Genomic DNA, 22186 nt, shown 5'->3' with positions numbered 1-22186 from the left:
CAAATTTAAGAAAATGAAAACAGGATAGAAATCAAAGCTGACTATCTAGAGGGAAAATAAAGGATACTGATTAGATACTGGAAAATAAACATCAGAATGTAAACAAAAAATATCTAATCATGTATTTCTAATATATTATATGGGACTTACTTTTCTTTATATTATAAACCTACTTTAAGTTCATTTTAAAATATTCTTGAAATGGTAGTGCTTGGTAATACTGAAAAGAATCCATTATTGGTCCCCAATGCCTTAGGAATGCATTTTAGTCCTGTATAGTGGTTTTCTGCCTTCCACTATCTTTTTTTAAAAAAAATATTTATTTATTATATATACAATATTCTCTCTGTGTGTATGTCTGCAGGCCAGAAGAGGGCGCTAGACATCATTACAGATGGTTGTGAGCCACCATGTGGTTGCCGGGAATTGAACTCAGGACCTTTGGAAGAGCAGGCAATGCCTGCCCCCTACCTTCCACTATCTAATGCCAGTGTACATTTTTCAGAGAAGATGGATTAAGTACTTATTTGGTTAATATTTAACTAAGTACTTGATTATTATATTCAACAAATATCTTGCTTCTTTTAAAACTTAATTTTGAAGCCAACTCTCAGCTTCAGCTAATAATTACCTGGGACTATGGAAGTTCTTGTTGCCTCCTAAGGTTTTATTTAAAATAATCAGTTGAGGTTTTATCCCAATAGCGTGCTATGAATGGAAAATATCTGCTAACAATCTTGGAAGTCATTAAGAGTCTGCACTCGATCTCTCCTAATTCACACCTTTTGAAGTATTTTTTTTATAAACCTGTCTTATAGTCTAAATATTTAATAGAATATCCTCCTTGTATTTTTCAGAAGCAATTTGTAATGTCCAACAAGGCAAAATTTTCTTTACTTCTTCAAACATCCTTTGTAAAGTTTTTACATTTTAGTCAGATAGCAAAATGTTGTCCATGTAATGGTAAACTATAGAGTCAGGAATTTGCTTCCATATCATTTCCAATGGTTAACTTACAAAATATCTGCACAGGGTTGGGCTACTTAAAATTTCTTGTGGGAGGACCTCCCATTGATAGCTCTTAGCAGACTGAGAATTATTATATGTAGGCACTGTGAATGCCAGTTTTTCTCTGTGATTTTCTTGTAAAGGTATAATGAAGAAACAATCTTTTAAACTGTAAGAGGCTATCTTTGGATAATTGAGAAGCAAAGGAATACCATACTGTAGAGAACCCATTGGCTGAATCACCTTATTAATAGCTCTTAGATCTGTTACCATTCTCCATTTTCCAGATTTCTTTTTAACAAAAAATACAGGAGAATTCCAAGAGCTGTTTGATTCTTCAATATGCTGACCATTTAGTTGCTCCTGACCAGCTGTTCTAAAGCCTACAGTTTCTCTATTGTTAAAGGCCATTACTTAACCCATACAGGTTTGTCTGTCAGCCATTTTAAAGGTAAGGTTGTTGGTGCTTTTGAAATATCAGCCACTGTTGTGCCCTGTTCCTCTTCAGCCTGAATGGTCAGTGACTGTTCTGCATAAACCATCTATTATTTTTTTCCAGAAACATATGTTAATTTATGGTTTGTTTCTGAGTATTTAATTCCTATAACAAATCACGTCCCTACAAATTCATTGCTCTGTTAGCCACATATGGTTTTAATATTCCTCTCTGTCCTTCTGGCACTATACATTCGACCAGTTTCACACTCTGCTTTACCTGAGATAAAGTTCCAACCACTAAAAACTGAAGATTTACATTCTGAATAGGCCAATTTGGATGCCAAGATTCTGATGAAATAATTGTTACATCTGTACCTGTGTCTACCAGACCTTCAATTATAACACCATTTTTTTTTGTATTTTTAATTTTGAACTCTGTTCATTTATAGAAGTTTGCCAAAAATGCTTGTTTTATGGTTTCTCCTTTTTTTTTTTTTTTCTCTATTCCTTAAATGCTCTGGAAAGGAGTTTTTTCCACAATGCAGGAAACTACTGAATCAGATTTGGCATAGTGGTCTGTGAGAGGACCTTCATGGAGTTTTCCAAAGGGAAAAGATTAGCTTGAATATTCCTTGTTGGCCTATATTCATTAGTCCATTGCCTGTCTTTGTCATACCTTCTGCATAATCCAGAATGGAGGACCATTCTGAATGGATTATTCTTAGAAAGAACATTGTTTCTACGAATGCCCTGTTTACAATCCCTTTTTGATGACCTTGTTTGCCACATTATAACATTTGACATTTTAGTTTTTCCTCAAACCTCTGGAAATCACCTCTCCTATCCATGCATCATTATGGCCATGAGATTCAGTATTGTCTCAAATCCATTCCTCCAAAGGTGCTGACCTCACCTTTAATGGCCTGATTATCCTTTTACTGGCATTTTCAAAACCCAGAGATTCAATTATTACTTGTCTCGCTTCTGAATTTGGTATCATTCTATTTATTTCTGAAGCCAATCTCTGAAAGAAGTCCATAAAGGCTTCCTTTGGCCTCCATATAACTTCAGTAAATGACTCAATTTTCTTCCCTATTTCTCCAATTATGTCCCAAGCATTCAAAGCTGCTAGGCAGCATAAATCCAGGGTGTGGTCACCATATACAGCCTGCCTTTCTTTAGTAGCATAGTCTCCTTCTCCAAGAATTTGATCTTCAGAGATATCTCTACCTCTAGCTTTACTTTGTTATTTAATAATCATAGCTTCTTATCTGAAGCACATATCCATTGTAATTGTGGACCTGGCTCTAAAACTCCTTTAACTAATTCTATCAAGTCTTTAGTCATATGTTTTATTACAAACTGACCACCATTTTAACATTTGCTTTACAAAAGGAGATTTCATGCCATATGAGACTGTTGTTTCCTTGAATCTTCTTAACTCTAACATTGGCACAGGAGTTTAGTTAGCTGTAACAGAGCCTCTGCCATTTGGCAATTCCTGTAAGGTTACTGGATATATTATTGTTGGTTTTTTGAAAACCTTAGGCTGTTTCTCTCTAATCTTAAAATGCTATATTGGAATTGTCTCTCCATTAAATTCCTCTTTCTGGATTTGAATATCTCTGTGATCTGTTATTAGGTTTTTCTAAGGCCTCTTATTTTAGCACTCAGATTAACCAACTTTTTAAGTTATAAGACCAAAATGTTATCAAATGTTTACAATTGACATTATATAAATCCCATCTAAATTAGATATACTCTCATTTATTCATTCCTTTTTCAAAGTATCTGGCATATTATCATACAGAAACCCAAATTCCTCCATTATAATGGTTTTTCCCATTTTTTTAATGCGGGGGGGGGACTCTTTTAACTAATTCCTCCCCTTTAAGAATTTCCAATTCTCTTACCAAATCTACCAACGATGTTGATGAAGATGTGAGGCTCATAGCTGTCACATAGAACAGAAAAGTCTGAGTGGATTTCAAGACAACTACCTAGTTTGGCAGCACCCTGAACGGGGGCTTGAGGGAGGGAGGGAGGGAGGGAGGGAGGGAGGGAGGGAGGGAGAGAGAGAGAGAGAGAGAGAGAGAGAGAGAGAGAGAGAGAGAGAGGATACTGTCTGAAAAAACACAGGGGATTGTTGGGGGGGGCACACTGGCCAGTCTAGGGCCAGTAGTCCTGTGGTGTTTGGAGCCCGGGTGCATCTGGAGTTCCAGTGTTATCTGGAGACTATTTTAGGGAGGCCACAACAAAACAATCCCAAACTTACCCAGATGAAGAAGGACGCTTAAAAGAAATACCACACTAGCTCAGAATTGAGAAATAGATGGCTATTTATTTAGGGATAGACTCACAAATCAGAATCCTCTGCTGGAACAGAGATCAGAAACTGAAATCCACAACTGGAAAAAGAGGCCGGAAGCATCCTCTACATCAGCATATATAGTGTAAGAGGCCACTCCCCAGTGGGCAGGTAACCACTGGCTGTAAGACTTCCTACAGCACCCAGAGGCTTGGGGAAAAAAGAAAAGAAACCTTGCCAGGTTGGGCCAGAGCCACATGTGCAACTCTGGCTTATGCTGGTGGCTTTTTTGTGAATTTGTATCCCAAATGTTGGGCTTCAAATGTAGTATGATTAATAGAAACCCAGACACAAACACTAGGATGTAGTGCTCAAGTTGTGGGGACTCCAAGAAGACCACCAGAGACACAGACTCACCGAAATGCAAAAGCAAGTTTTAATTCTGCAAATCACTATAGGCATCTTGGCTTGCACAGCAACACAGTGGGGGGCCAGAGGAGGTGTCCTACTGTTCTTAGACAGGGTTTATAAAGGCAAAAATAAAAGCTCACAAATCTATTGTTATGGGCATAAGGGATACATACAGCTTATGATTGGCTCTCTGATTGGCTCCAGTCTAGGGAACTTCCCACTCTGCTGATAGCCACCTTGGGGCCTAGCACAAAATAGAGTTGTTTTTGGCCCTTCAGGGGTTCAACCTGAAGATCAGAAAAGCAAAGCAGCTAAGACACTAGAGAGCTCTTACCTCTTTGAAATCTTCAGGGTGCCAGGGAGTGAGCGCCTATCTCATCCCATCTTACATTCTCTCTAGTTCTAAGATTAAAGGTGTGCACTACCACTGGCCAACCTCTTTGGCTGACTAGTGTGACTGCTGGAATTGAAGCTTTGTGCCACCACTGCCTCGCCTGTATGGCTGACTAGTGTGGCTGCTTTGCCCTCTGATCTTCAAGCAAGCTTTATTTATTTAAATGCAAATGAAATAACACTACAGTTTCCCACTTAAACACCTAAACTCCTGGTTTTCCTTGCCTCTTCCCCAGACCCTTTTTATCTGCTGAAGTATATCCTATGTTAAAAACCACTCAAGTCTGTTTCTTCTGTAAAATTTCTTACTTATGCCCTCACTTAGAGATAATATGCTCTTATTTTATACTTTTGAGGTCAGGCTCACCTTGAACTCAAAGAGATACTCTGGCCTCTGCCTCCCACTGCTGGGGTTAAAGGTATTTGCTACCTCACTATCTCACCCAGTAGCAATAGGGTCTTAAGGAAGGATTTCTTTTTTCCTCTAAAGAGTTTATCCTCTAGTAAGTTATATATGCTCCATTTAAAGACCATATATCCAAAACTATGGTCTTGAAGAGTTGTGTTTTGTTTTGTTTTTAAAGGGACACAAAGTTGGGTGGGGAACTAGGTTTTTGAAGTGTTGAGATGTAGTATGATTAAAGTATATTGTAAGAAATCTCAAAGAACTAATACAAAGATTAGGAAATACAGTTTTTAGTTAAAGAATGTATTCCAAATGTAGATAGCTAAAGAATGATTAATAAACATCTTCAAATGTGTGGAAGGCTTTAAGTAAATGCTAATAAATTTTCCCATCCAGATTCTAAGACAAGAAAAATAAAATATATGACAGTTGTAGATTATTCAAAATTCTTATTTATAAATGATTTAAAGTAGCATAATTTTATTTTCAAAGATAAAATTAAAATGTGACCATAGCAAAATGCAGCCACATAGTGAGTTATTTTTAATTTCATTTTACATTCCTACCACAGTTTTCCTTCCTACCACTCCTCTCGCCCCACCAGCCCACTTCCCATTCATTCCCCACAACAGGCAAGGGCTCTAGTGGGTTATCAACAAAGTCTGGCACATTAAATGAGCAAGGGAGGTCAAGATCATGATGGAGAAATTTACAGAGACAGCTGAACTAAGCTTGTGGAAAATCATGAACTCTACACCAACAACTGTGGAGGCTCCATGGGACCTAACTAGGCCCTCTATATGTGGGAGACAGTGGTCAAACTTGGACTATCTGAGAAGCCCCTGAGAGTAGGACCAGGATCCTGGTGCATGAGCTAGCTTATAGGAGCCCATTCCCTACAATGGGATGCTATGCCCAACCTTAATGCAGGGGAGAGGGGCTTGGTTCTGCCCCAACTTAATGTGCCAGAATTCTAATTCTTTAATAACTAAAATATACTCCATAAATATATGAAATTGTCAGTGAACAATTTTAAAGAAAACTTCAAAAAGAGAAAGATAACTCAGGCCTTCCATTCTTCACTCAATTTTCTGGTACCTTCTACTTTTATGTATTGTTTCTAGCCAGCCTATTTAAACTTGAAATTGAAGGTCAGAGAAAACAGGGACCATGAACTTGAAGAAGAGTGGGGAGGTAATCTGGGGGAAGGGCAAAAAGGAAGAAAGGGGAGGAAGAGGTATATAATTAAATTATAATATCAAAAATACACTTTTAAAAAAAGAAATTTACAAAGACCAAAGACTTTTCTATGTTAAAAGACTTGTAACTATCAATGATTCTGTTTATGACTAAGCCCTGTTGCCTTTTCCCCCACAGCAATACATATGTGAAAATCTGTTTTACTTCACTTTCTACACTTGTTGAAAAGTTAAAGCACAAATCTAAACCTCACTCAGCTCTTGAATGCCAATTTAGACTTTTTAACATCACTATTACTATATTAGACATTTTAATGCAGTTTGTCCTTCAACAACTGCAATTTGAAAAGCTAAACTTAAACAAAAAGGCAGTATTGTTAAGGTCACATTCCTTTAAAATAGCTACTTTATTCTGATTTCATGTTCAGTTCTTTTTTTAATCCACTGTACTAACCACTATTATAAAAATACTGCTCAGAATGTCCAATTTGTATAACAATTGATAATCTACTTTAACTTTTTTTCCTATAATACATGTTCTCATATAAAGCAATATGATTGGCCTTTGTTGAATATTTGTTTCAATTCATTATTCAATTCTCTTTCTCTTTCTTTTCAGGCCAGTGTGTGGAATAAGGGGGAAAACTCTGATAATTAACCTACCTGGTAGCAAGAAAGGATCTCAGGTAAGCATTCTTTATGTTATATGGCTTAATAAATGTACTCTTAACCAACCAAGTCTGAGAGTAGACAACCAACAAGCTGTACACACCAAAATAGCTGCTCACTGCTGAAACTAATCAAGAGATTCCCAAAAAGCACCCTCAAGTTATGTATTTCATTAGGAAGTACCAGAGAACTCACTGAATACTTCATATACTTAGTTATTGTTTATAGAAGGAAAGGATACAGTTTGAGCCAAGAGAAGTGCATCGGAGTTTAGTAAACATACCTGATGCAGAGCTTCCATTGTCCTCTTCCTGTGTATTCATGAATTTGTTACTTTCCTGGGACTGCAACAATCTACATGGAATATTGCCAATCAGAACCTCATTTGAACTGTTGTGTTTGTTGTTTTCATGTTTGTTTGTTCATTCTAGCTCATCATATAATGTCCACATGGCTGAATTTTAGTCCTTATCCCTTTAGTTTTCAACATCTTTCAGAGGCAAAGCAATATCAAAGTAGGTCAAAACCTGCATTGTAATTTATATTGTTAGGAGATCTCATTGCCCAAGTTGTCTGACAAAAAAGAATACTCTGTCATTACAGTCTTATATCCTAGAAGTCCCCTTTCTAGTAGCTAAAGGCAAGGCTAGACTCTTTCTGTATGATAATTAATTCTGCACTATGGAATGGTATGCTCTGACTTTTGGCTAAGGCTTTTTACCAATTAACATTGCTCATAATTGTATTCACTTTATCATTTATATTACTGAACACATCAATATTATCAGTGAGAATATGCCTAATTTGCAAGTAGCAACATGAAATATGGTTAGATCTAGAGAATTGAGTAATCTACCTTTAAACACATTATGTGTATTTTCATATTTTAATTGTAATTTACTTATTTTCCTCCTTGATCTCTTCTTCTTTGTACAATGTGACACATTCATACAGCACTGTATAACAGAAATGAGACGAAACAACTTCCAGTTGTCTGCTGGCTAATCATTTTTCTGTTGGTATACACTTTAAGGTAGATTCTAATTCACTTTCCAAATATATTTGACCAAGAATATCAATACTCCTGTAGTAATAACAATCCTAATATTGCAGCGTATCTGTTAGAGGAGGGGCCACTTGTTCTTTCCTGGCACCTAACTAACTTACACTCAAAATAATCACACAGAAACTGTACTAATAAAACGCTGCTTGGCCCATTAACTCTAGCTTCTTATTGACTAACTTTTACATGTTAATTTAAGCCATTTCTATTAATCTGTGTGTCGCCATGTAGCAGTCGCTTACTGGCAAAGTTTTGGCATGTCTGACTCTGGCCACAGCTCCATGGCATCTCCCTCTCTGCCTTCTCTCAGCATTCCGTCCAATTTTCCCCGCCTAGCTCTGTTTCCCTATAACTCTGCTACAGGCCCAAAGCAGTTCCTTTATTCATTAACCAATAAAAGCAACACATAGACAGAAGGATTTCCCACACCACATATCTAATGTAGGAATAGTACAACTAAAAATTAAAGTTCAAGGACAGTGAATTAAAACAAAATCAGACATTCATTATGCTTGTGTTATGAAGCATTACCTACTTGTTTTGAGTGTGCTACATCTTTGAAGACATAAAGTTTAATCACTATGCTGATTCACATTACAAATAGTAGTTTTGGGCTAACCTTTTATTTTGCAGCAGGGCATTGTCATCTACAAATTCATGTTCAAGACCACACAATAACTTAAAAAAAACTTTTCAGGTCATTTTGGCTTTGTATTTAGCTACATATATAGCTATCATATAGCTGTCCTCAACCACATAGAACTTGCAGGCCATAAGTTAGTTGCCTCGTAGCACCTCCCACTCAGTCCATTCCTGTTCATATGATATGGTCACACAGATAAAGAACTAGTGGACTATCTTTCCAATTAGGCAGTATAGTATTATTCTATCAAATCTAACTTATCCAGATGTGGTAAGGGCAAAAGCAAACATCAGGAATTCTGACAAAAAAATTAAACATATATTTAACATCTTCTTGCTTAGAAATCATCCCCTATTCTGCCACCCACAGTTGTATTATTACTGTGACCACTGTGTCAGATGGGGGGGGGGAGTTTAGGGTACATTTGTAAGGAAGAACATTTACATGTGGGTGTCTTTGTCCAAGTGCCCCTTTCCTAAAAAGTGAAGAAACCCAACTAGTAGGAACCTTCCTTGTTCACCTACCCTCTTATATTGAATGTGATGAGATACTCATCACCACCCTCCAACTAGTGAGAAAACAAAAATTTGAAGTGCCCATTTCATTTTCCAAAGATGAAAATGTTAAAACCTATTTGTATCCTCAGGAGTTACCAGCATCAATTTTATTTTGATAGTTATATGTAGAACTTTCCCTCCTCAGAATATTTCCCATGTCTTCCTTTGGTTTCTGACTTATTTTTTGGCAGTTAGAACAGTATTGTTGACATTTTATGTCTCAGAGGGTGCAAGACGAATGAATCTTAACTTGGCACTTCTTGCTTTGCTGTAGCTATGTAGTGTCCACTTACCTCTTGGACCCATGTAACCAATTTGAGCATCCAATTGGATGTGATTCCAGGCAATTTCTAATCCTAGGAGGAAGTTCTTTGGATGGACAGTGACATATTTTATTTTAATACACACCCTTAAATTCCCAGAATGACTTCAAAACACCCCATACATCTGTGTCTTCAATAGATCAGTTTTTCATTGCTTTTCTCTGAACATATAGCCATACGACATTGAGCACTGATCCTGAGCTAGAAAACTAAATATGTAAGTATAGCTGAGAGATAGTATAGAAGTTATGCTAACAAATCACAGGTCCTAGGAACATCATGTATTTCAAACATATGAATTATTTGTTTTCATCTTCTTCAGCCACCAGCAAAGTTGAAGCATTCCAAAAGATGAGCTTCACTAGTGACAACTTTAACTTGATGTGATTTCTAAAACTACATAGTAATTCACTAGGATTCACAGAACTCACTTAAGGGTCTTAAAGTTATTGTTTACACAGGAAGGTGTTGTGGATTAAAATTAAGAAGGGAAAAGTCATAGGGCAAAAAATAGAGGTACCTAGCCAACAAAGAGCTTTCCTTGTTTATTCTCCCTTGGGACCATGCATGTGTTACCATCCTGTCCTAGACATATGACAGTATACATGCAGAACATTGCCGATGAGGAGTCCCAATGTGAGCCTTTGGTATGCATAGTTTTCAGGTTAACTAGTAATCAAAGATCCCAGGAAATAAAGACATTTTTATCAAGCCTGACATTCTAATGTCTGGATATAGCCTCCTAGAAGCTGAAGGAAAATATCAAACCTCTGTTTTGTCAACATTACGTTCTTTAATATACTGTTTAAACAGTAAGCAATTGAGACCTATAAAGAGAGTGAAAAATTAGGCATTCTTCAAGTATGCCATTAATGTTCCATTCTTGTTTGAAGATATTTCTTTACCTTTCAGACTTTATTAAGGTGTTGCTTTAATGTGAAAGAGAAAGACTTCCATCTATTCCTAAGGCACAATTATCTCTGTATTCTAATTATAAGTCCTTGCCTGGTGTCTTTTGGGGATGCATTATAGATATTAATGGCATGTGAAGAAAATGTTAAATTGAATTCTATTCATAACTTTTACAATTTTATTTTTATTTTTTGCTTATTCCATAGTGCTTTTGTCATAACTACACTGGTATATGTTATGATAGTAGAATTTCCAATCTGTACAATAACAAAAAAAAAATTTGGTCCTTAACGTGACTTGTTAGACCCAAGTCTTGCACTAGCAAGCAGTTTGAAAATTCTCTTGCTTTTCATATCTTTTATATATAAAGCATATATAAATACATAGTTGTATCAAAATTGTACTTTAAAAGCATAGTATGCATTCATGTAAGGATTCATCTACCGGCCATAACCTCTAACATATGGAAAGTGTTATATGATGTGATTGCTTCATATTTTACATTAAAAAGATGTGTCAAATATGACTCATTCTTGATATGGATAGAAATACAAGTCCAAAATTATAATCAATTTGATTGCTACCATTTTATTTGTCTATTAAAAAGCATGACTTTTATTTCTTGTTTTGTCTTTGTGGGCAGGAATGCTTTCAGTTCATACTGCCAGCTCTACCTCATGCCATTGACCTTTTACGTGATGCCATTGTAAAAGTAAAGGAGGTGCATGATGAACTTGAAGACTTACCTTCCCCACCACCTCCTCTTTCTCCACCTCCTACAACTAGCCCCCATAAACAGACAGAAGACAAAGGGGTTCAGTGTGAAGAAGAGGAAGAAGAAAAGAAAGACAGTGGTGTAGCTTCAACAGAAGATAGTTCCTCGTCACATATAACTGCAGCAGCCATTGCTGCAAAGGTAGGTCTGCTGAGAGAGACGGAGTTCTGAAATACCCATGGGGAAACTTCTGATCATCCTCTTTCCATTTCATCCTTCCGTAAGTTTAATGTTTTTGAGAGCATCCTAAAAATAGAGCTGGAATATCCATTAAATTTTGTCAATATGTTCTCTGTCCTGGTACAGATTCTGTGTAAGCATTGAAGTTAGTTTGTGTTCTAAGGCACTAATGATATGCCAATTACCTAATGAAGTTATAGCTATAGTGATAAACAATGTGATATTTAAGGAACTCTTTAAAGTTGCCATTTTATTATATACAATGATTATGTATTTAGGACATCAAAACTCCACATATTTTTAAAGAAACAGAAAACAAAGTTAAAAGACCTCAGACGACTCTTGAAATTAGTTGGAAAAGAGTATTTTAAAAATTTTGCCTGGTATGGAGGTATAGGAAACCTCCACTATTCCAGGGTCAAGATGATCACATTACAACAAAATAAATTTTAAAGACAAGTCTTTGAAGAGGCTTTTGAATTTTCCCCAACTACATATTTATTCAATTATTGTCAAACACAATTTATCTTAGTGCTATAGAGAAGAAATTAATATATTCTCCTTTTAACCTAATAAAGTAATTGAAATATTAGGATAATACCAAAGTTTGCAGATTGTCTTCATAAGGGTCTAGAAATCAATGAAATACTATGAGCTGAGTAAATTTGAATGAACTTCAGCATAATTAACATAATTTATATTATTATTCATGCCTAGCTTTTTCCAGCTGCTGTGTTTTAATTTCTTTAGAAAGTAGCATATCACTTTTAGTAATGATAATCATTCATTGGTTAATATTATTCAGATTAAAAATTTAATTACTATATGAAATAATTTGAAGATCACATAGATATTTTGACTCTGACCATAGGAAAAAAATCTTTTTAATTTTTAAAAAGTATTTGTTCTTGTTTTAAAGAAACAATGTAAGAGAATCATTACTTTGTTACTGTTTTGCTAGCATTTAGGGTATTACAGGTTTTCTATAGTTCTGAACAATAATCAGGAGTTATACTGCTATGGAAACTTTGATTTTCAGTCAAGGTCTGAAAATATTTAATAAAATCATCTTTTTCAGCCTTACATATTTTCTTGGTACTACTTTATAGTTCTATTAGTAAATGCTGCCAATAGCAGTTTTCTAGTCTATAAGGACTTTAAATATGTCTTAGTTCTGAATTATTTATTAAAAATAAACAGATTAAAGTCACATAGAAATCCTTCTCATGTCCATTAGATAATTACTATGTAGTTCCTTCATTGAACACTTCCAGATTCTGTCTGTAAACCCTTCAATAATCCATTAAATTTTAACCATACTATTAAGACTAAAGTTAGATTTTCTTTAGTTGAACCAATTATTAGAATAGGTTCATTTTAAAATTATTGAATGTTCTTTCTTTCTACTTTTAATTAAAAGGATAAGCCCTTTTAATTGTTGTTAATTAATTGATGTTCTTTTACAACATCAATTTTGTTTATAAAAGAAAACACAACATACAAAATCAAAGCTGATTTTGTCACTTTGAATTTTAAAAAATTTGGCATTTCATTGTTCCATTTGTGTTCACTTTTTTTTCTTTTAGTCATTTTGCTTATGTAATTTCATGCTTTTTCTCTCACTGTATTCATAATTGTTATATGTTATACATTAGAAGCATCCATTGTACACCAACCCTGCTGTTTTCATGGCACATCATGGACAGCCCATCCCTGGTATCATCAGTTATTCCTATGATGCAACAGGCAGTACAGATAAACGGGTAAGACAATGAGTTTTGAATAATAATTTTGCAAATATTTATCATACTTCCTTTATTTGGAGGTGGGCTATAACATGGTAAATGAGTTATTTTATTGTGAAAAATCTTCATGGTTACTAAGCATACCACATTAAGGAATTTAATATATTCTTTGTGCCTAAATTTCTCTGCAGTCATTAAAACTCTATCATGTTTAACAGTGAACTTTCATCACATGACTTTCAAAAATTTCTTTGCTCAAGAAGTCTGGATTTTTTTTGTTGTTTGTTTTGCTGTTTTACTGAATACTTTTAACTAAGTATTAGTTAATTAGAAAGCGTCATAGGAGGGTTGCATTGTGTCTTAACACCTAGAAAGCTTAATCAAACTAATATTTAATTTGTGATAGCTTTTTATTTTCATGAACTTGCATCTCATTTTGTTTTTCTTCACTGTGTTCTCATTGCAACCACAGAGAGCTCAATCCGCAACTTCCATGATAATTAATCTTTAGAAGCAGGCACCCAAGGATACATAACTACTTTTTTTAATCAAAAATAGCAAAGAAACTTGGACTTAAAATTAATATTCTTAAATACAAATCATTTAATAGCAATAATTGAGACCATGGGTAGAAAATTTTTAAAATCTATTTCAATTCATTCTGGGCATCTGAAATAAAAGGGAGCAAAAACAGAAGATGAAAACTAATTCATCAAGTGAAATTTGACTTTATGTGCTTAGGAATTGCATATATGTATATAATTGTCTTTTGGAAGATAACACTATCAAATTATAATTTAAGATCTTCATTTCATGATGCATATTTGGTTGAAAATAAAATTGGGTTAGTCAAAAGACACATAGCACATTTAGATTGTAATTAGTATAAATATTTGTGAATGTTTTTTAGCAATGCCAAATTTGAAGGGTTTCTTTTTGTATTCATATCTTGTAATGTTATAATAACCATTATAGAAAACATTCTGAGCTTTTAAAATAAAGTCATTGCAAAATCCTTCATTCATAAACAAGATTATAGGTTACCATAGTCTAATAATATCAGATTAGATCCTCAAAAATGATTTGAGGGCTGTAGAAATGGATAAGCAGTTAGGGCATGTTCCAGAGGACATGAGTTTTCTTCCCAACACCAATGTTAGGTAGCTCACAACAGCTCTTATTCCAGCTCCAGGTGGATCCAAGTCTTCTGGCCCCTGTGGGCACTTGAACTTATGTGCAAATATCTACGAACAGATACAAACATACATGAAGTGAAAAATGATGAAAAGATAATAAAATGCAATCTCTTAATTATTTGAATAACATTATCTTTAGTTCTTGTGAGGATTTACTGCCATCATTTCAGGTGCATATGAAAGATGGTAATTATCACATACGATAGCCATAAATGATAGTGACCTAATTTTCTAGAGGAGCTAATGTGAAAATAGCTCCAAAATTATATAAGTGGATGTCTTCATTGTAGGATGCAGGAACCTTATTTATTTAAGGATTTAATATTCCTTTGTAAGTAGTAGAAGTATTGATCATTTTGTCACTTTAACAGATATTTACTTTTCAGTTAAACTTTTTATTCCTTTTGGTAAATGATGAGGCCTTTATCAAAGCATCTAATGCTTTTATTCTTTATACTGGCCTCTGTACAAAGAGTGAAAAAAGAAGAAAGAGGTAACAGTCAATAAAGTACCTTTAATATTCTTGGTGCTTCTTAATGCAAATGCAAATAGATTGTTATAGGCCATATAGGATTTGAAACTATGCAGAGTTGCAGTTATTATTACTACTTTACTTTCCCAAGTGATTTTGTTCTACTTAACTTCCAAAAGAGAAACTTGATTAATGAATGCACTGACATTTCAGCAGTTACCAGTTATCTGATTGCTACTTATTGCCAAAAATTTTGACTAACTGCTGAGCATTTATTTCCTACATCCTCTTCCTAATACTACACTACATACATCTGCATCACATAGTTTGAGTAAGTTGGCTAATATAACCACCATTTTAATTTCATTTAACCACAGTTATTACTTCTGGTAACATAATTCAAGCTTTAGTTCTCAGCTCCGACTTTATTTGAAGTACTGAGCCACAAATTCTGTTTAAATATAAATTGGAAGGAAGAAATACGCATCCTAAGAATTGCCATCTTGGGACTATGAAAACAAGTCCTGCCATAATGAGATAAATTATAAAAAAGAAATTAAGAAATAAAGGTTTCGGGTTCTCAACGCATTGTTTTTACCGCTCCCTCAACTCATTCTTTTAAACTATAGCTACCTCTCAGTTTTATTAGGTAAGTTCTTTTTGTCTTAAAACTAATTGAAATAAAGGTGCTATCTCTAACCAAAAAAAAAAAATTTTCATCAGTATCCAGTAATGCGTAGGCCTCATTAAGATAAGATTTAAAAATAATAAAAATAAAACAAAGATGAGATTAAATTATTCCTTTTATTTCATAAAGCATATTAAGTAAGGTTCCCTGAAGTTTCATACTTGGGTGAGAGACCTGATTCAAGAGAATAAACTGTAATTTATATTAAATAGGGGAAGAACAAAGAGAAAATAATAAATCTACTCTTTGATGTTTAACCCAGAGATGAAATGTTGTATTATATATTGAAAAAATAACTGATGGGTTTCATAGTCAAAGTTATAAGGACAAGTAAACCTTGATTTTAAGACAAAAAAAGGAAAGTTTCTTTAGAGATACATAAGAGATTTCATTTCACTAATGAAAATTAAATGTTTTGGAGAAGTTTAGAACAATGACGAGGCCTCTATGCTCTCCTTATGAATCTTACGATACATGTACACAAAACTAAATACATGTGAAGGCTATCAAGGAAACGGGTGTTGTGGGGGAATGACTTCCATATAATTTAGATAGAGTAGTATGGATTAAAGAGGAAGTGGTTCTGTTGGAACCTAGGCTAGAAAGTGAAAAGGAGTTAGTCTAAAAGTATGGGTTTTTATGTTTCATTTTGTTTTGTCTTTAGTGTACCTGTAGAAACTCTTAGGTTTAGAGACATTTTCAAGAATATAGATGATGTGCTTTGACAATACTCACCCCACCTACCTCCCTTATCCCACCCTTTGCTACCCTTTATTTCTTTTCCCACCCCTTTGAGTCTACCTTTTACATTTATGTCTTAAATTCTACAAATGAGAAAAACCATGATGTTTGTTTTCTTTTTTTCCAGTCTTACTCAATTTGCTTAATACACTAATCTGCAGTTCCATCCATTTTCTTACAAATCACTTAATTGCTTCATTACCTCCAATAATTCTCTTAGTTCTCTATTAGGTTTCTTTCTGATTGACCTGTCCATTGGTGAGAGAGGTGTGTTGAAGTCTCCTACTACTAGTGTGTGTGGTTTGATGTCTGCCTTGAGTTTTAGTAATATTTCTTTTACATAAGTGGATGCTTTTATATTAGGGGCATAGATATTCAGGATTGAGACTTCATCCTGATGAATTGTTCCTGTTATGAGTATAAAATGTCCATCTCGATCTCTTCTGATTGATTTTAGTTTGAAGTTCATAAATTTTTCTCATCCCTATTACTTAAGTTTATGATTTCATTAGTGATTCTATTATTACCTTCTTAAACTATTTTTATTATTTCATTCCACTGTTTGTATTTTCACAGACTTCTCTAAGGGATTTGTTTGTCTCTTCTTAAAGATCCTTGACCATATTCATATTTACTAATTTGAAATCATTGTCTTATGCTTCAGCTATATTGAGTATCTAAGGGCCTACTGGAATAGGGTCACTGGTTTCTGGTCAAAGCTCATTGCCTTATCTGTTCAGTGCATTTTTGCCCTAGTGTCTAGAAATCTGGGATATGGTGATTAGGGTATTTCAAGATGCTAATATTTGCTTTTGTCTTTATTGAGTGGATGTTTTGTTCTGTGGTTGCTGTTGTTTTCTTGGGTTCTGACATGTGTGTTGGTTGTGTGGTCCCTGGAATAGAGTACATCTGCAAGTTGGTGGGTGGCAGAGGAACAGAGGTGTCCTAAGAGACAAGTCTGAGAGGGACTTTGGGAAAGAGCTAAGAAGTTCCTGTCTACACCAAGAGGCCAGATGCCCCCAAAGAGTTAGAAGTGCAGAGGAGATGCTCCTAAAAATAGGTTGCAGTAGGACAAAGGATATGTCTGAAGAGACAGGGATGAAAGGACTAGGTAGATTCTGGATCAGTACAAGAGTTGGAGTGAATGGGGTTGAGGTGGGAGGAAGGGCGCCTGCAAGCATGCTGCTGCTACATGATTAAGATGGAGAGATCAGAAGGGAAGACAGGAAGAATAGTGCATGTTGCCTACCTGAGTCCCAGGCAGGTATAGCCTCTCTGAGAGAATGTTTCTAGGTATCAGCAGCTGACACAAGGAATGGGCTAAAAGGGAGAATTGCGTGGGTCTATAGGAAAGAGCTAAGCTGGGTCCCCACTAAGAGGCAGGGGTGCCCAGGGAACTGAGGTGTGGTGAGAGGAAGGCCATCTGAAAGCCATCTGCTACTAGAGGGGCCATAATGAAGGGCAGGAAGGATAGTGAAAATTGCCTGCCTGACTCCCAGCCTAGTGGCCGCTCAAGATCCCAAGTAGGAAGTATTTCTAGATGTTTACAGCCACAAGTTTCTATTCTTAAACTGGTAATCTGTCTCTAATACTCTAGCACAAAATAACTAAATTATTCATATTCTAAAGTAATAAATTTGATAACATAAATATATTTTAACTTATTTACATTATTTTTCATTTTGAGAACAGTCTTATCTGTCTTCACTGTATTCATAGATATAACCTAATAACTAACATTTATTAAATATTTACTATTTCAAACTGCTAAGCAATTTATATATATTTTCTTGCTTAAACATCAAAATAATCCAAGAAGTGAGATGCTATAATTATCCTCATTTTTTAGATAAAGAAAATGTTGCTGGAAATGATTTATTCATCAGGGTCCTAGCAGAAGTGATAGAACACACTAAATAAGTAATTGAGATTTTTAATAAGGGCAGACATATGTGTAATGATTTAGAGAAATCAGGAAGGCATTGTGAATTTCTGTGGAATAAATAAGAAAAATACCCTTACTGGGTCTAGCTGAATTTTGACAAAAGGGATCCTGACAATTCCAGGAACTCTATTGCCATGCAGAGAAAGAGCTGTATATATTTGAGCAGAACTATGGTTTGTAAAGATACATCTAACCTCTGATGAACTGAGAGGAATAAATACCAAACCTTATTCTTCTCTAATCCTTGTCCCATGCTAGGCCCTGACATCTAGAAGAACCCAACTGGAAGTCAAAGAAGACAAAATAGGTAGTTGATGATGTCCAGAAAGGCCAGTTAGAAGCACAGAGGATGAAATGTTGGAAAATGAAATTTTAAAATATAGGAGTATCTTGCTCAGGAATTCAAACTATTAAATGACAAAGCCAGTTATTGAGTAACATATATTTCCTTCTAACCACAGTGCTGGACTACTTGTCACTAAAGTGTTCCATAATATATTATTTGTCAGAAAAAAAGGTAAAATATAAATGTCTGAATCAAATATTACATGTGCTTGTATATATAAGTGACACTAACTGTATGAGTGCTCATCAGCAAAGAACGACAAAAATCAAAAACAAGAGATGTGAGTGCTAATTTTATATGCTGTGGCCTCTTCATAATGTTAAACTATAGTCATTCTTGTTTAGATTCCAGATTCCATCATTTCTCGTGGTGTTCAGGTGCTCCCACGAGACACAGCCTCCCTCAGCACTACTCCTTCAGAATCGCCCCGTGCTCAGGCTACATCTCGCCTCTCTACAGCTTCTTGTCCAACACCAAAAGTAAGTGCAGATTCTTGCATCTTATCTTTCTCTAGTATAAATTCTGAGAAAACTAACAAATGTTCCCCTGCTTGTCAAGTTTGGATTGCATGCAAAATCGTAGTAAAAATGGATGGAATACATGATAGCTACCACCTCTTGTTTCATAGATTATCTTATTAGGATAGTAGACATTTCATACAATATATCTGCTCCTATATCATGGGCAAAAATGCCATGTTATATAATTTATGTTTCTTTGTGGTAGACCTATTATTTTTTTTAGGAAACTTAGCAATGTGGATGTAAAATTAAATTATTCTGAGGATAAATGTATTTTTAGTCAATAATCAGCAATATTAACAAAATACTATGACAAATGGGTTTTTTTTTTCCTTTTAAACTTCAGGCTTGCATACCTACCTTCTCTAATATCATTCTGAAAAATTTTTCAAACAGACTCGACTTGGAATGTTGCTGCCTATTATTTGGAAACAAAACTAAATTTGTTAGAAAGTTTTAATGCCAACCTTTGGGAGGGGGATAGTTTCAAAGTTTTTATTTTTTACATCTGTCTCTGAATTGTGGTGGAGGCAAGATCAGACACTGTTTACCACCTCCTATTTTGTGTGTAAGACAAAGTACTGAGCAAGCTTGAGTACTGTTATGTCAACCTCTGGAATATCTCCTCTGGAAAAATCACTCACCTGTTCCTTCAGGTTCCATTTATGAAGAAACATAGTTATCAGAGATTACTTTCTTATTTCATGAGATACTGTGTTGGATATCAAGCTATATACTAAATTTGTCCTAAGAATCTAACAGTTTGCAATCTGGCCTTTTTCTCTATCATCAGATTTAAAAGCAAGTATAGCTTTCTCCCTCAATTATGACTTTTCTATCAGTTTTGTGAGTTATAATTTCATTAGACTAGAAACTGTCTCTAAATTATTGATGTTATAGTGTGCTTTGTTTTAAAGTTTATGACAGATAATACCCTTAGGAAATCTTCATGATGTTGCTGTTACATTGTATATCATTGTATTTAGATAGGAGTCAAAATAAGTAACAAATAATGTTATCCTTAAAAATTGAGGTTATAAATCTTCAAAGAAGAAAAACTATAAATGTTTTCATTATTATGCAAGTTTTCTTAATTTGGTGTTCAAATATGTTGATTTTTCTTTTAAAGCATGTCTTCCCTACACCCATGCTATTCATCCCTGAGTTAAATTTCAAGACCATAGATAGACTTTGGCACTTAACTCTGTTCTGAATGAAGTGCTTATCTTAATTCTGCATCATTAAATTTAGGACAGAAAGGAAAATGAAAAGGAATGTTTTTCACATTTCTAACTTAAGATAAAGGGTTGATATCAGTTTAACAGTATTAGTATATAAAAGAAAAATAATTTTCAAGGATTCTTTGAGGAACGATATTACATTTGATTTGAACATGTTCAATATGAGGTATTTGTGAAGTAAGCAAAGAGTGCTGTTTTGTGTAGAAGGTACATTTTTAATTTGCCATTCCTGTGTTTACTGCCTTTTGGTTGTAATGTTTATAAAATAGTGCATATTAGTCAACTCCATAGAAATCCTCTATGTTTCAGATTAAGCATAAAATGTGTCATATACAGAAATAATGTGCAAACAAGGTTTCTTTGTATCAGAAATACCATGCAGTCTTGAATGATCAGCTTTAGAAAGAACTCTTGACCCTGGCAATAGATGTGGATTCCAGTGCTTACTTTTCTCCTTAAAAGCCTCACTACATTAAACAAGATGCTTAATGTTTTCTGAGTCTTGTGTCTGTTTTGAGACTTGGTTTCCTAGTTGTAAGAAAGGAATAATGAGCTAATAGACAGTATTTACTGCCTTTAAAAGCAAAATAGGCTACTACAAATTATAATAAAGTACAATTAAATGTTATGGTTCATCAACAGGAGTGCAAAATATTTGGAAAATTATCTTTTGATGCATTCAAATGATTGTGGAAACATAAATGAAATATTTTTGATATAACTCAATAGTAGAAGATTTGACTAAGATGTTCAAGACCTTGAGGTCGTCCACCCCTAGCACTAAAACAGCCATGGTAGCACACATTTGTAATCCATACTAAAGAGGATATGACAGGATGACTTTGAGTTCAAGACCAACCTAGGCTACGTAGCAATGCCATCTCAAAAATTAAATAAAAAATAACAATAAATCAAACAGTTTTATACAGTTTGGGTTTGTTTGTTTCTGCAAATTTTAGTAGTGAATAATATTTAAGATGACACATTGTCCATACATAATGAGGACTCAATTCTCCAAGTAATGGCAGTATCAAACATTTAACATTGTATGTGTGTGTACATGTGTGTGTGTATTGCACATTATATCTTTGATTTAGTTTTGATCCTTTAGGATTCTTCCACCTATAAAAACAAATTCTCTGTGTAAAATATACTGTTTTGGTTTTGTTATAGTTGTTGTTCACTCCACATGGTCCAATGATGACAGTCAAATATTAAAATATAACCATTGTCCATCAAATAATTCTCTCCAGTAAATATTTATTTGGTGGAATAATGTAATATTTTTTTCGTCAGGACAGTATTTTCTTTTGTATCAGATATTTTCTTATAATGAACTCTTACTGGATTGAATGCCACTCCTTTTGCTTTGTGGCAATGCAGAAAAATTTAAGAACAGATTTTTTCTTTTTTTTTTTTGTCTTTTATTACCCCTAAATAAAATAGTGCATATGTCAACGAAATAAAAATGGTAAATTGATTTTAAAGAAATGTATGCAATGTATAGCACACTCAAGTTCTACCATGATGATGTTCTTCCAAAAAGGATTTGATAAAAGAATGTCTTTAACAGAAACCTTCTCTTCTTAAATGAATATGATTTACAACTTAGCTCAGTGCTGATTTTCAGTTATGACGAAAAACAAGAAACCAAAAGAGGGAAAGATGAAGTAGAAAATAATGACAAGACGAAAAGATGGGGAAAATACAAAAATCAATGTATTCACAAGAGAATATTTTAAGGAATGATTTTGTTATCTTTTTCCTTTTCCAAGTATCTGAATTTTCCATTACCTTGTAGATTGTAGTAATGTATTCCCCTGTGCTATAAAATTTAGAAGATAATTTTATATGTAGCTGAATAAAATTTTTGAAGTTGTTTAAAAGAATATAATTGAAATATTTTCGTGAAAGCCATATTACTTTACTTTATTAGTACCTAATCTTACATTCAAACAAAATGCAGAATTAGGACCTCTTTTAGGTTCATGTTATTTGAGCAAAAT

At 34.3% G+C, this 22186-nt stretch overlaps 1 protein-coding gene across 15 annotated transcripts in view; it reads left to right on the top strand.

Moving 5' to 3' along the window:
- The window catches only part of Gphn (gephyrin), a 334228-nt gene that overhangs the window by 166158 nt on the left and 145884 nt on the right, over positions 1 to 22186 (top strand). For 8 of the 15 annotated variants that reach the window (XM_057782362.1, XM_057782360.1, XM_057782359.1 and 5 more), the window contains 3 exons: positions 6783 to 6849; positions 10974 to 11246; positions 18763 to 18897. In XM_057782362.1, the coding sequence (XP_057638345.1) occupies positions 6783 to 6849; positions 10974 to 11246; positions 18763 to 18897 (475 nt within the window). Of the gene's footprint in view, positions 1 to 6782; positions 6850 to 10973; positions 11247 to 12940; positions 13049 to 18762; positions 18898 to 22186 lie in introns of all 15 variants that reach the window. The other 7 variants (XM_057782356.1, XM_057782350.1, XM_057782354.1 and 4 more) reach the window with 1 other exon arrangement.

This window comes from Chionomys nivalis, chromosome 10, assembly GCF_950005125.1.
Source record: "Chionomys nivalis chromosome 10, mChiNiv1.1, whole genome shotgun sequence".
Taxonomy (NCBI): Eukaryota; Metazoa; Chordata; class Mammalia; order Rodentia; family Cricetidae; genus Chionomys; species Chionomys nivalis.
This window is presented reverse-complemented; position numbering and strand designations above follow the sequence as displayed.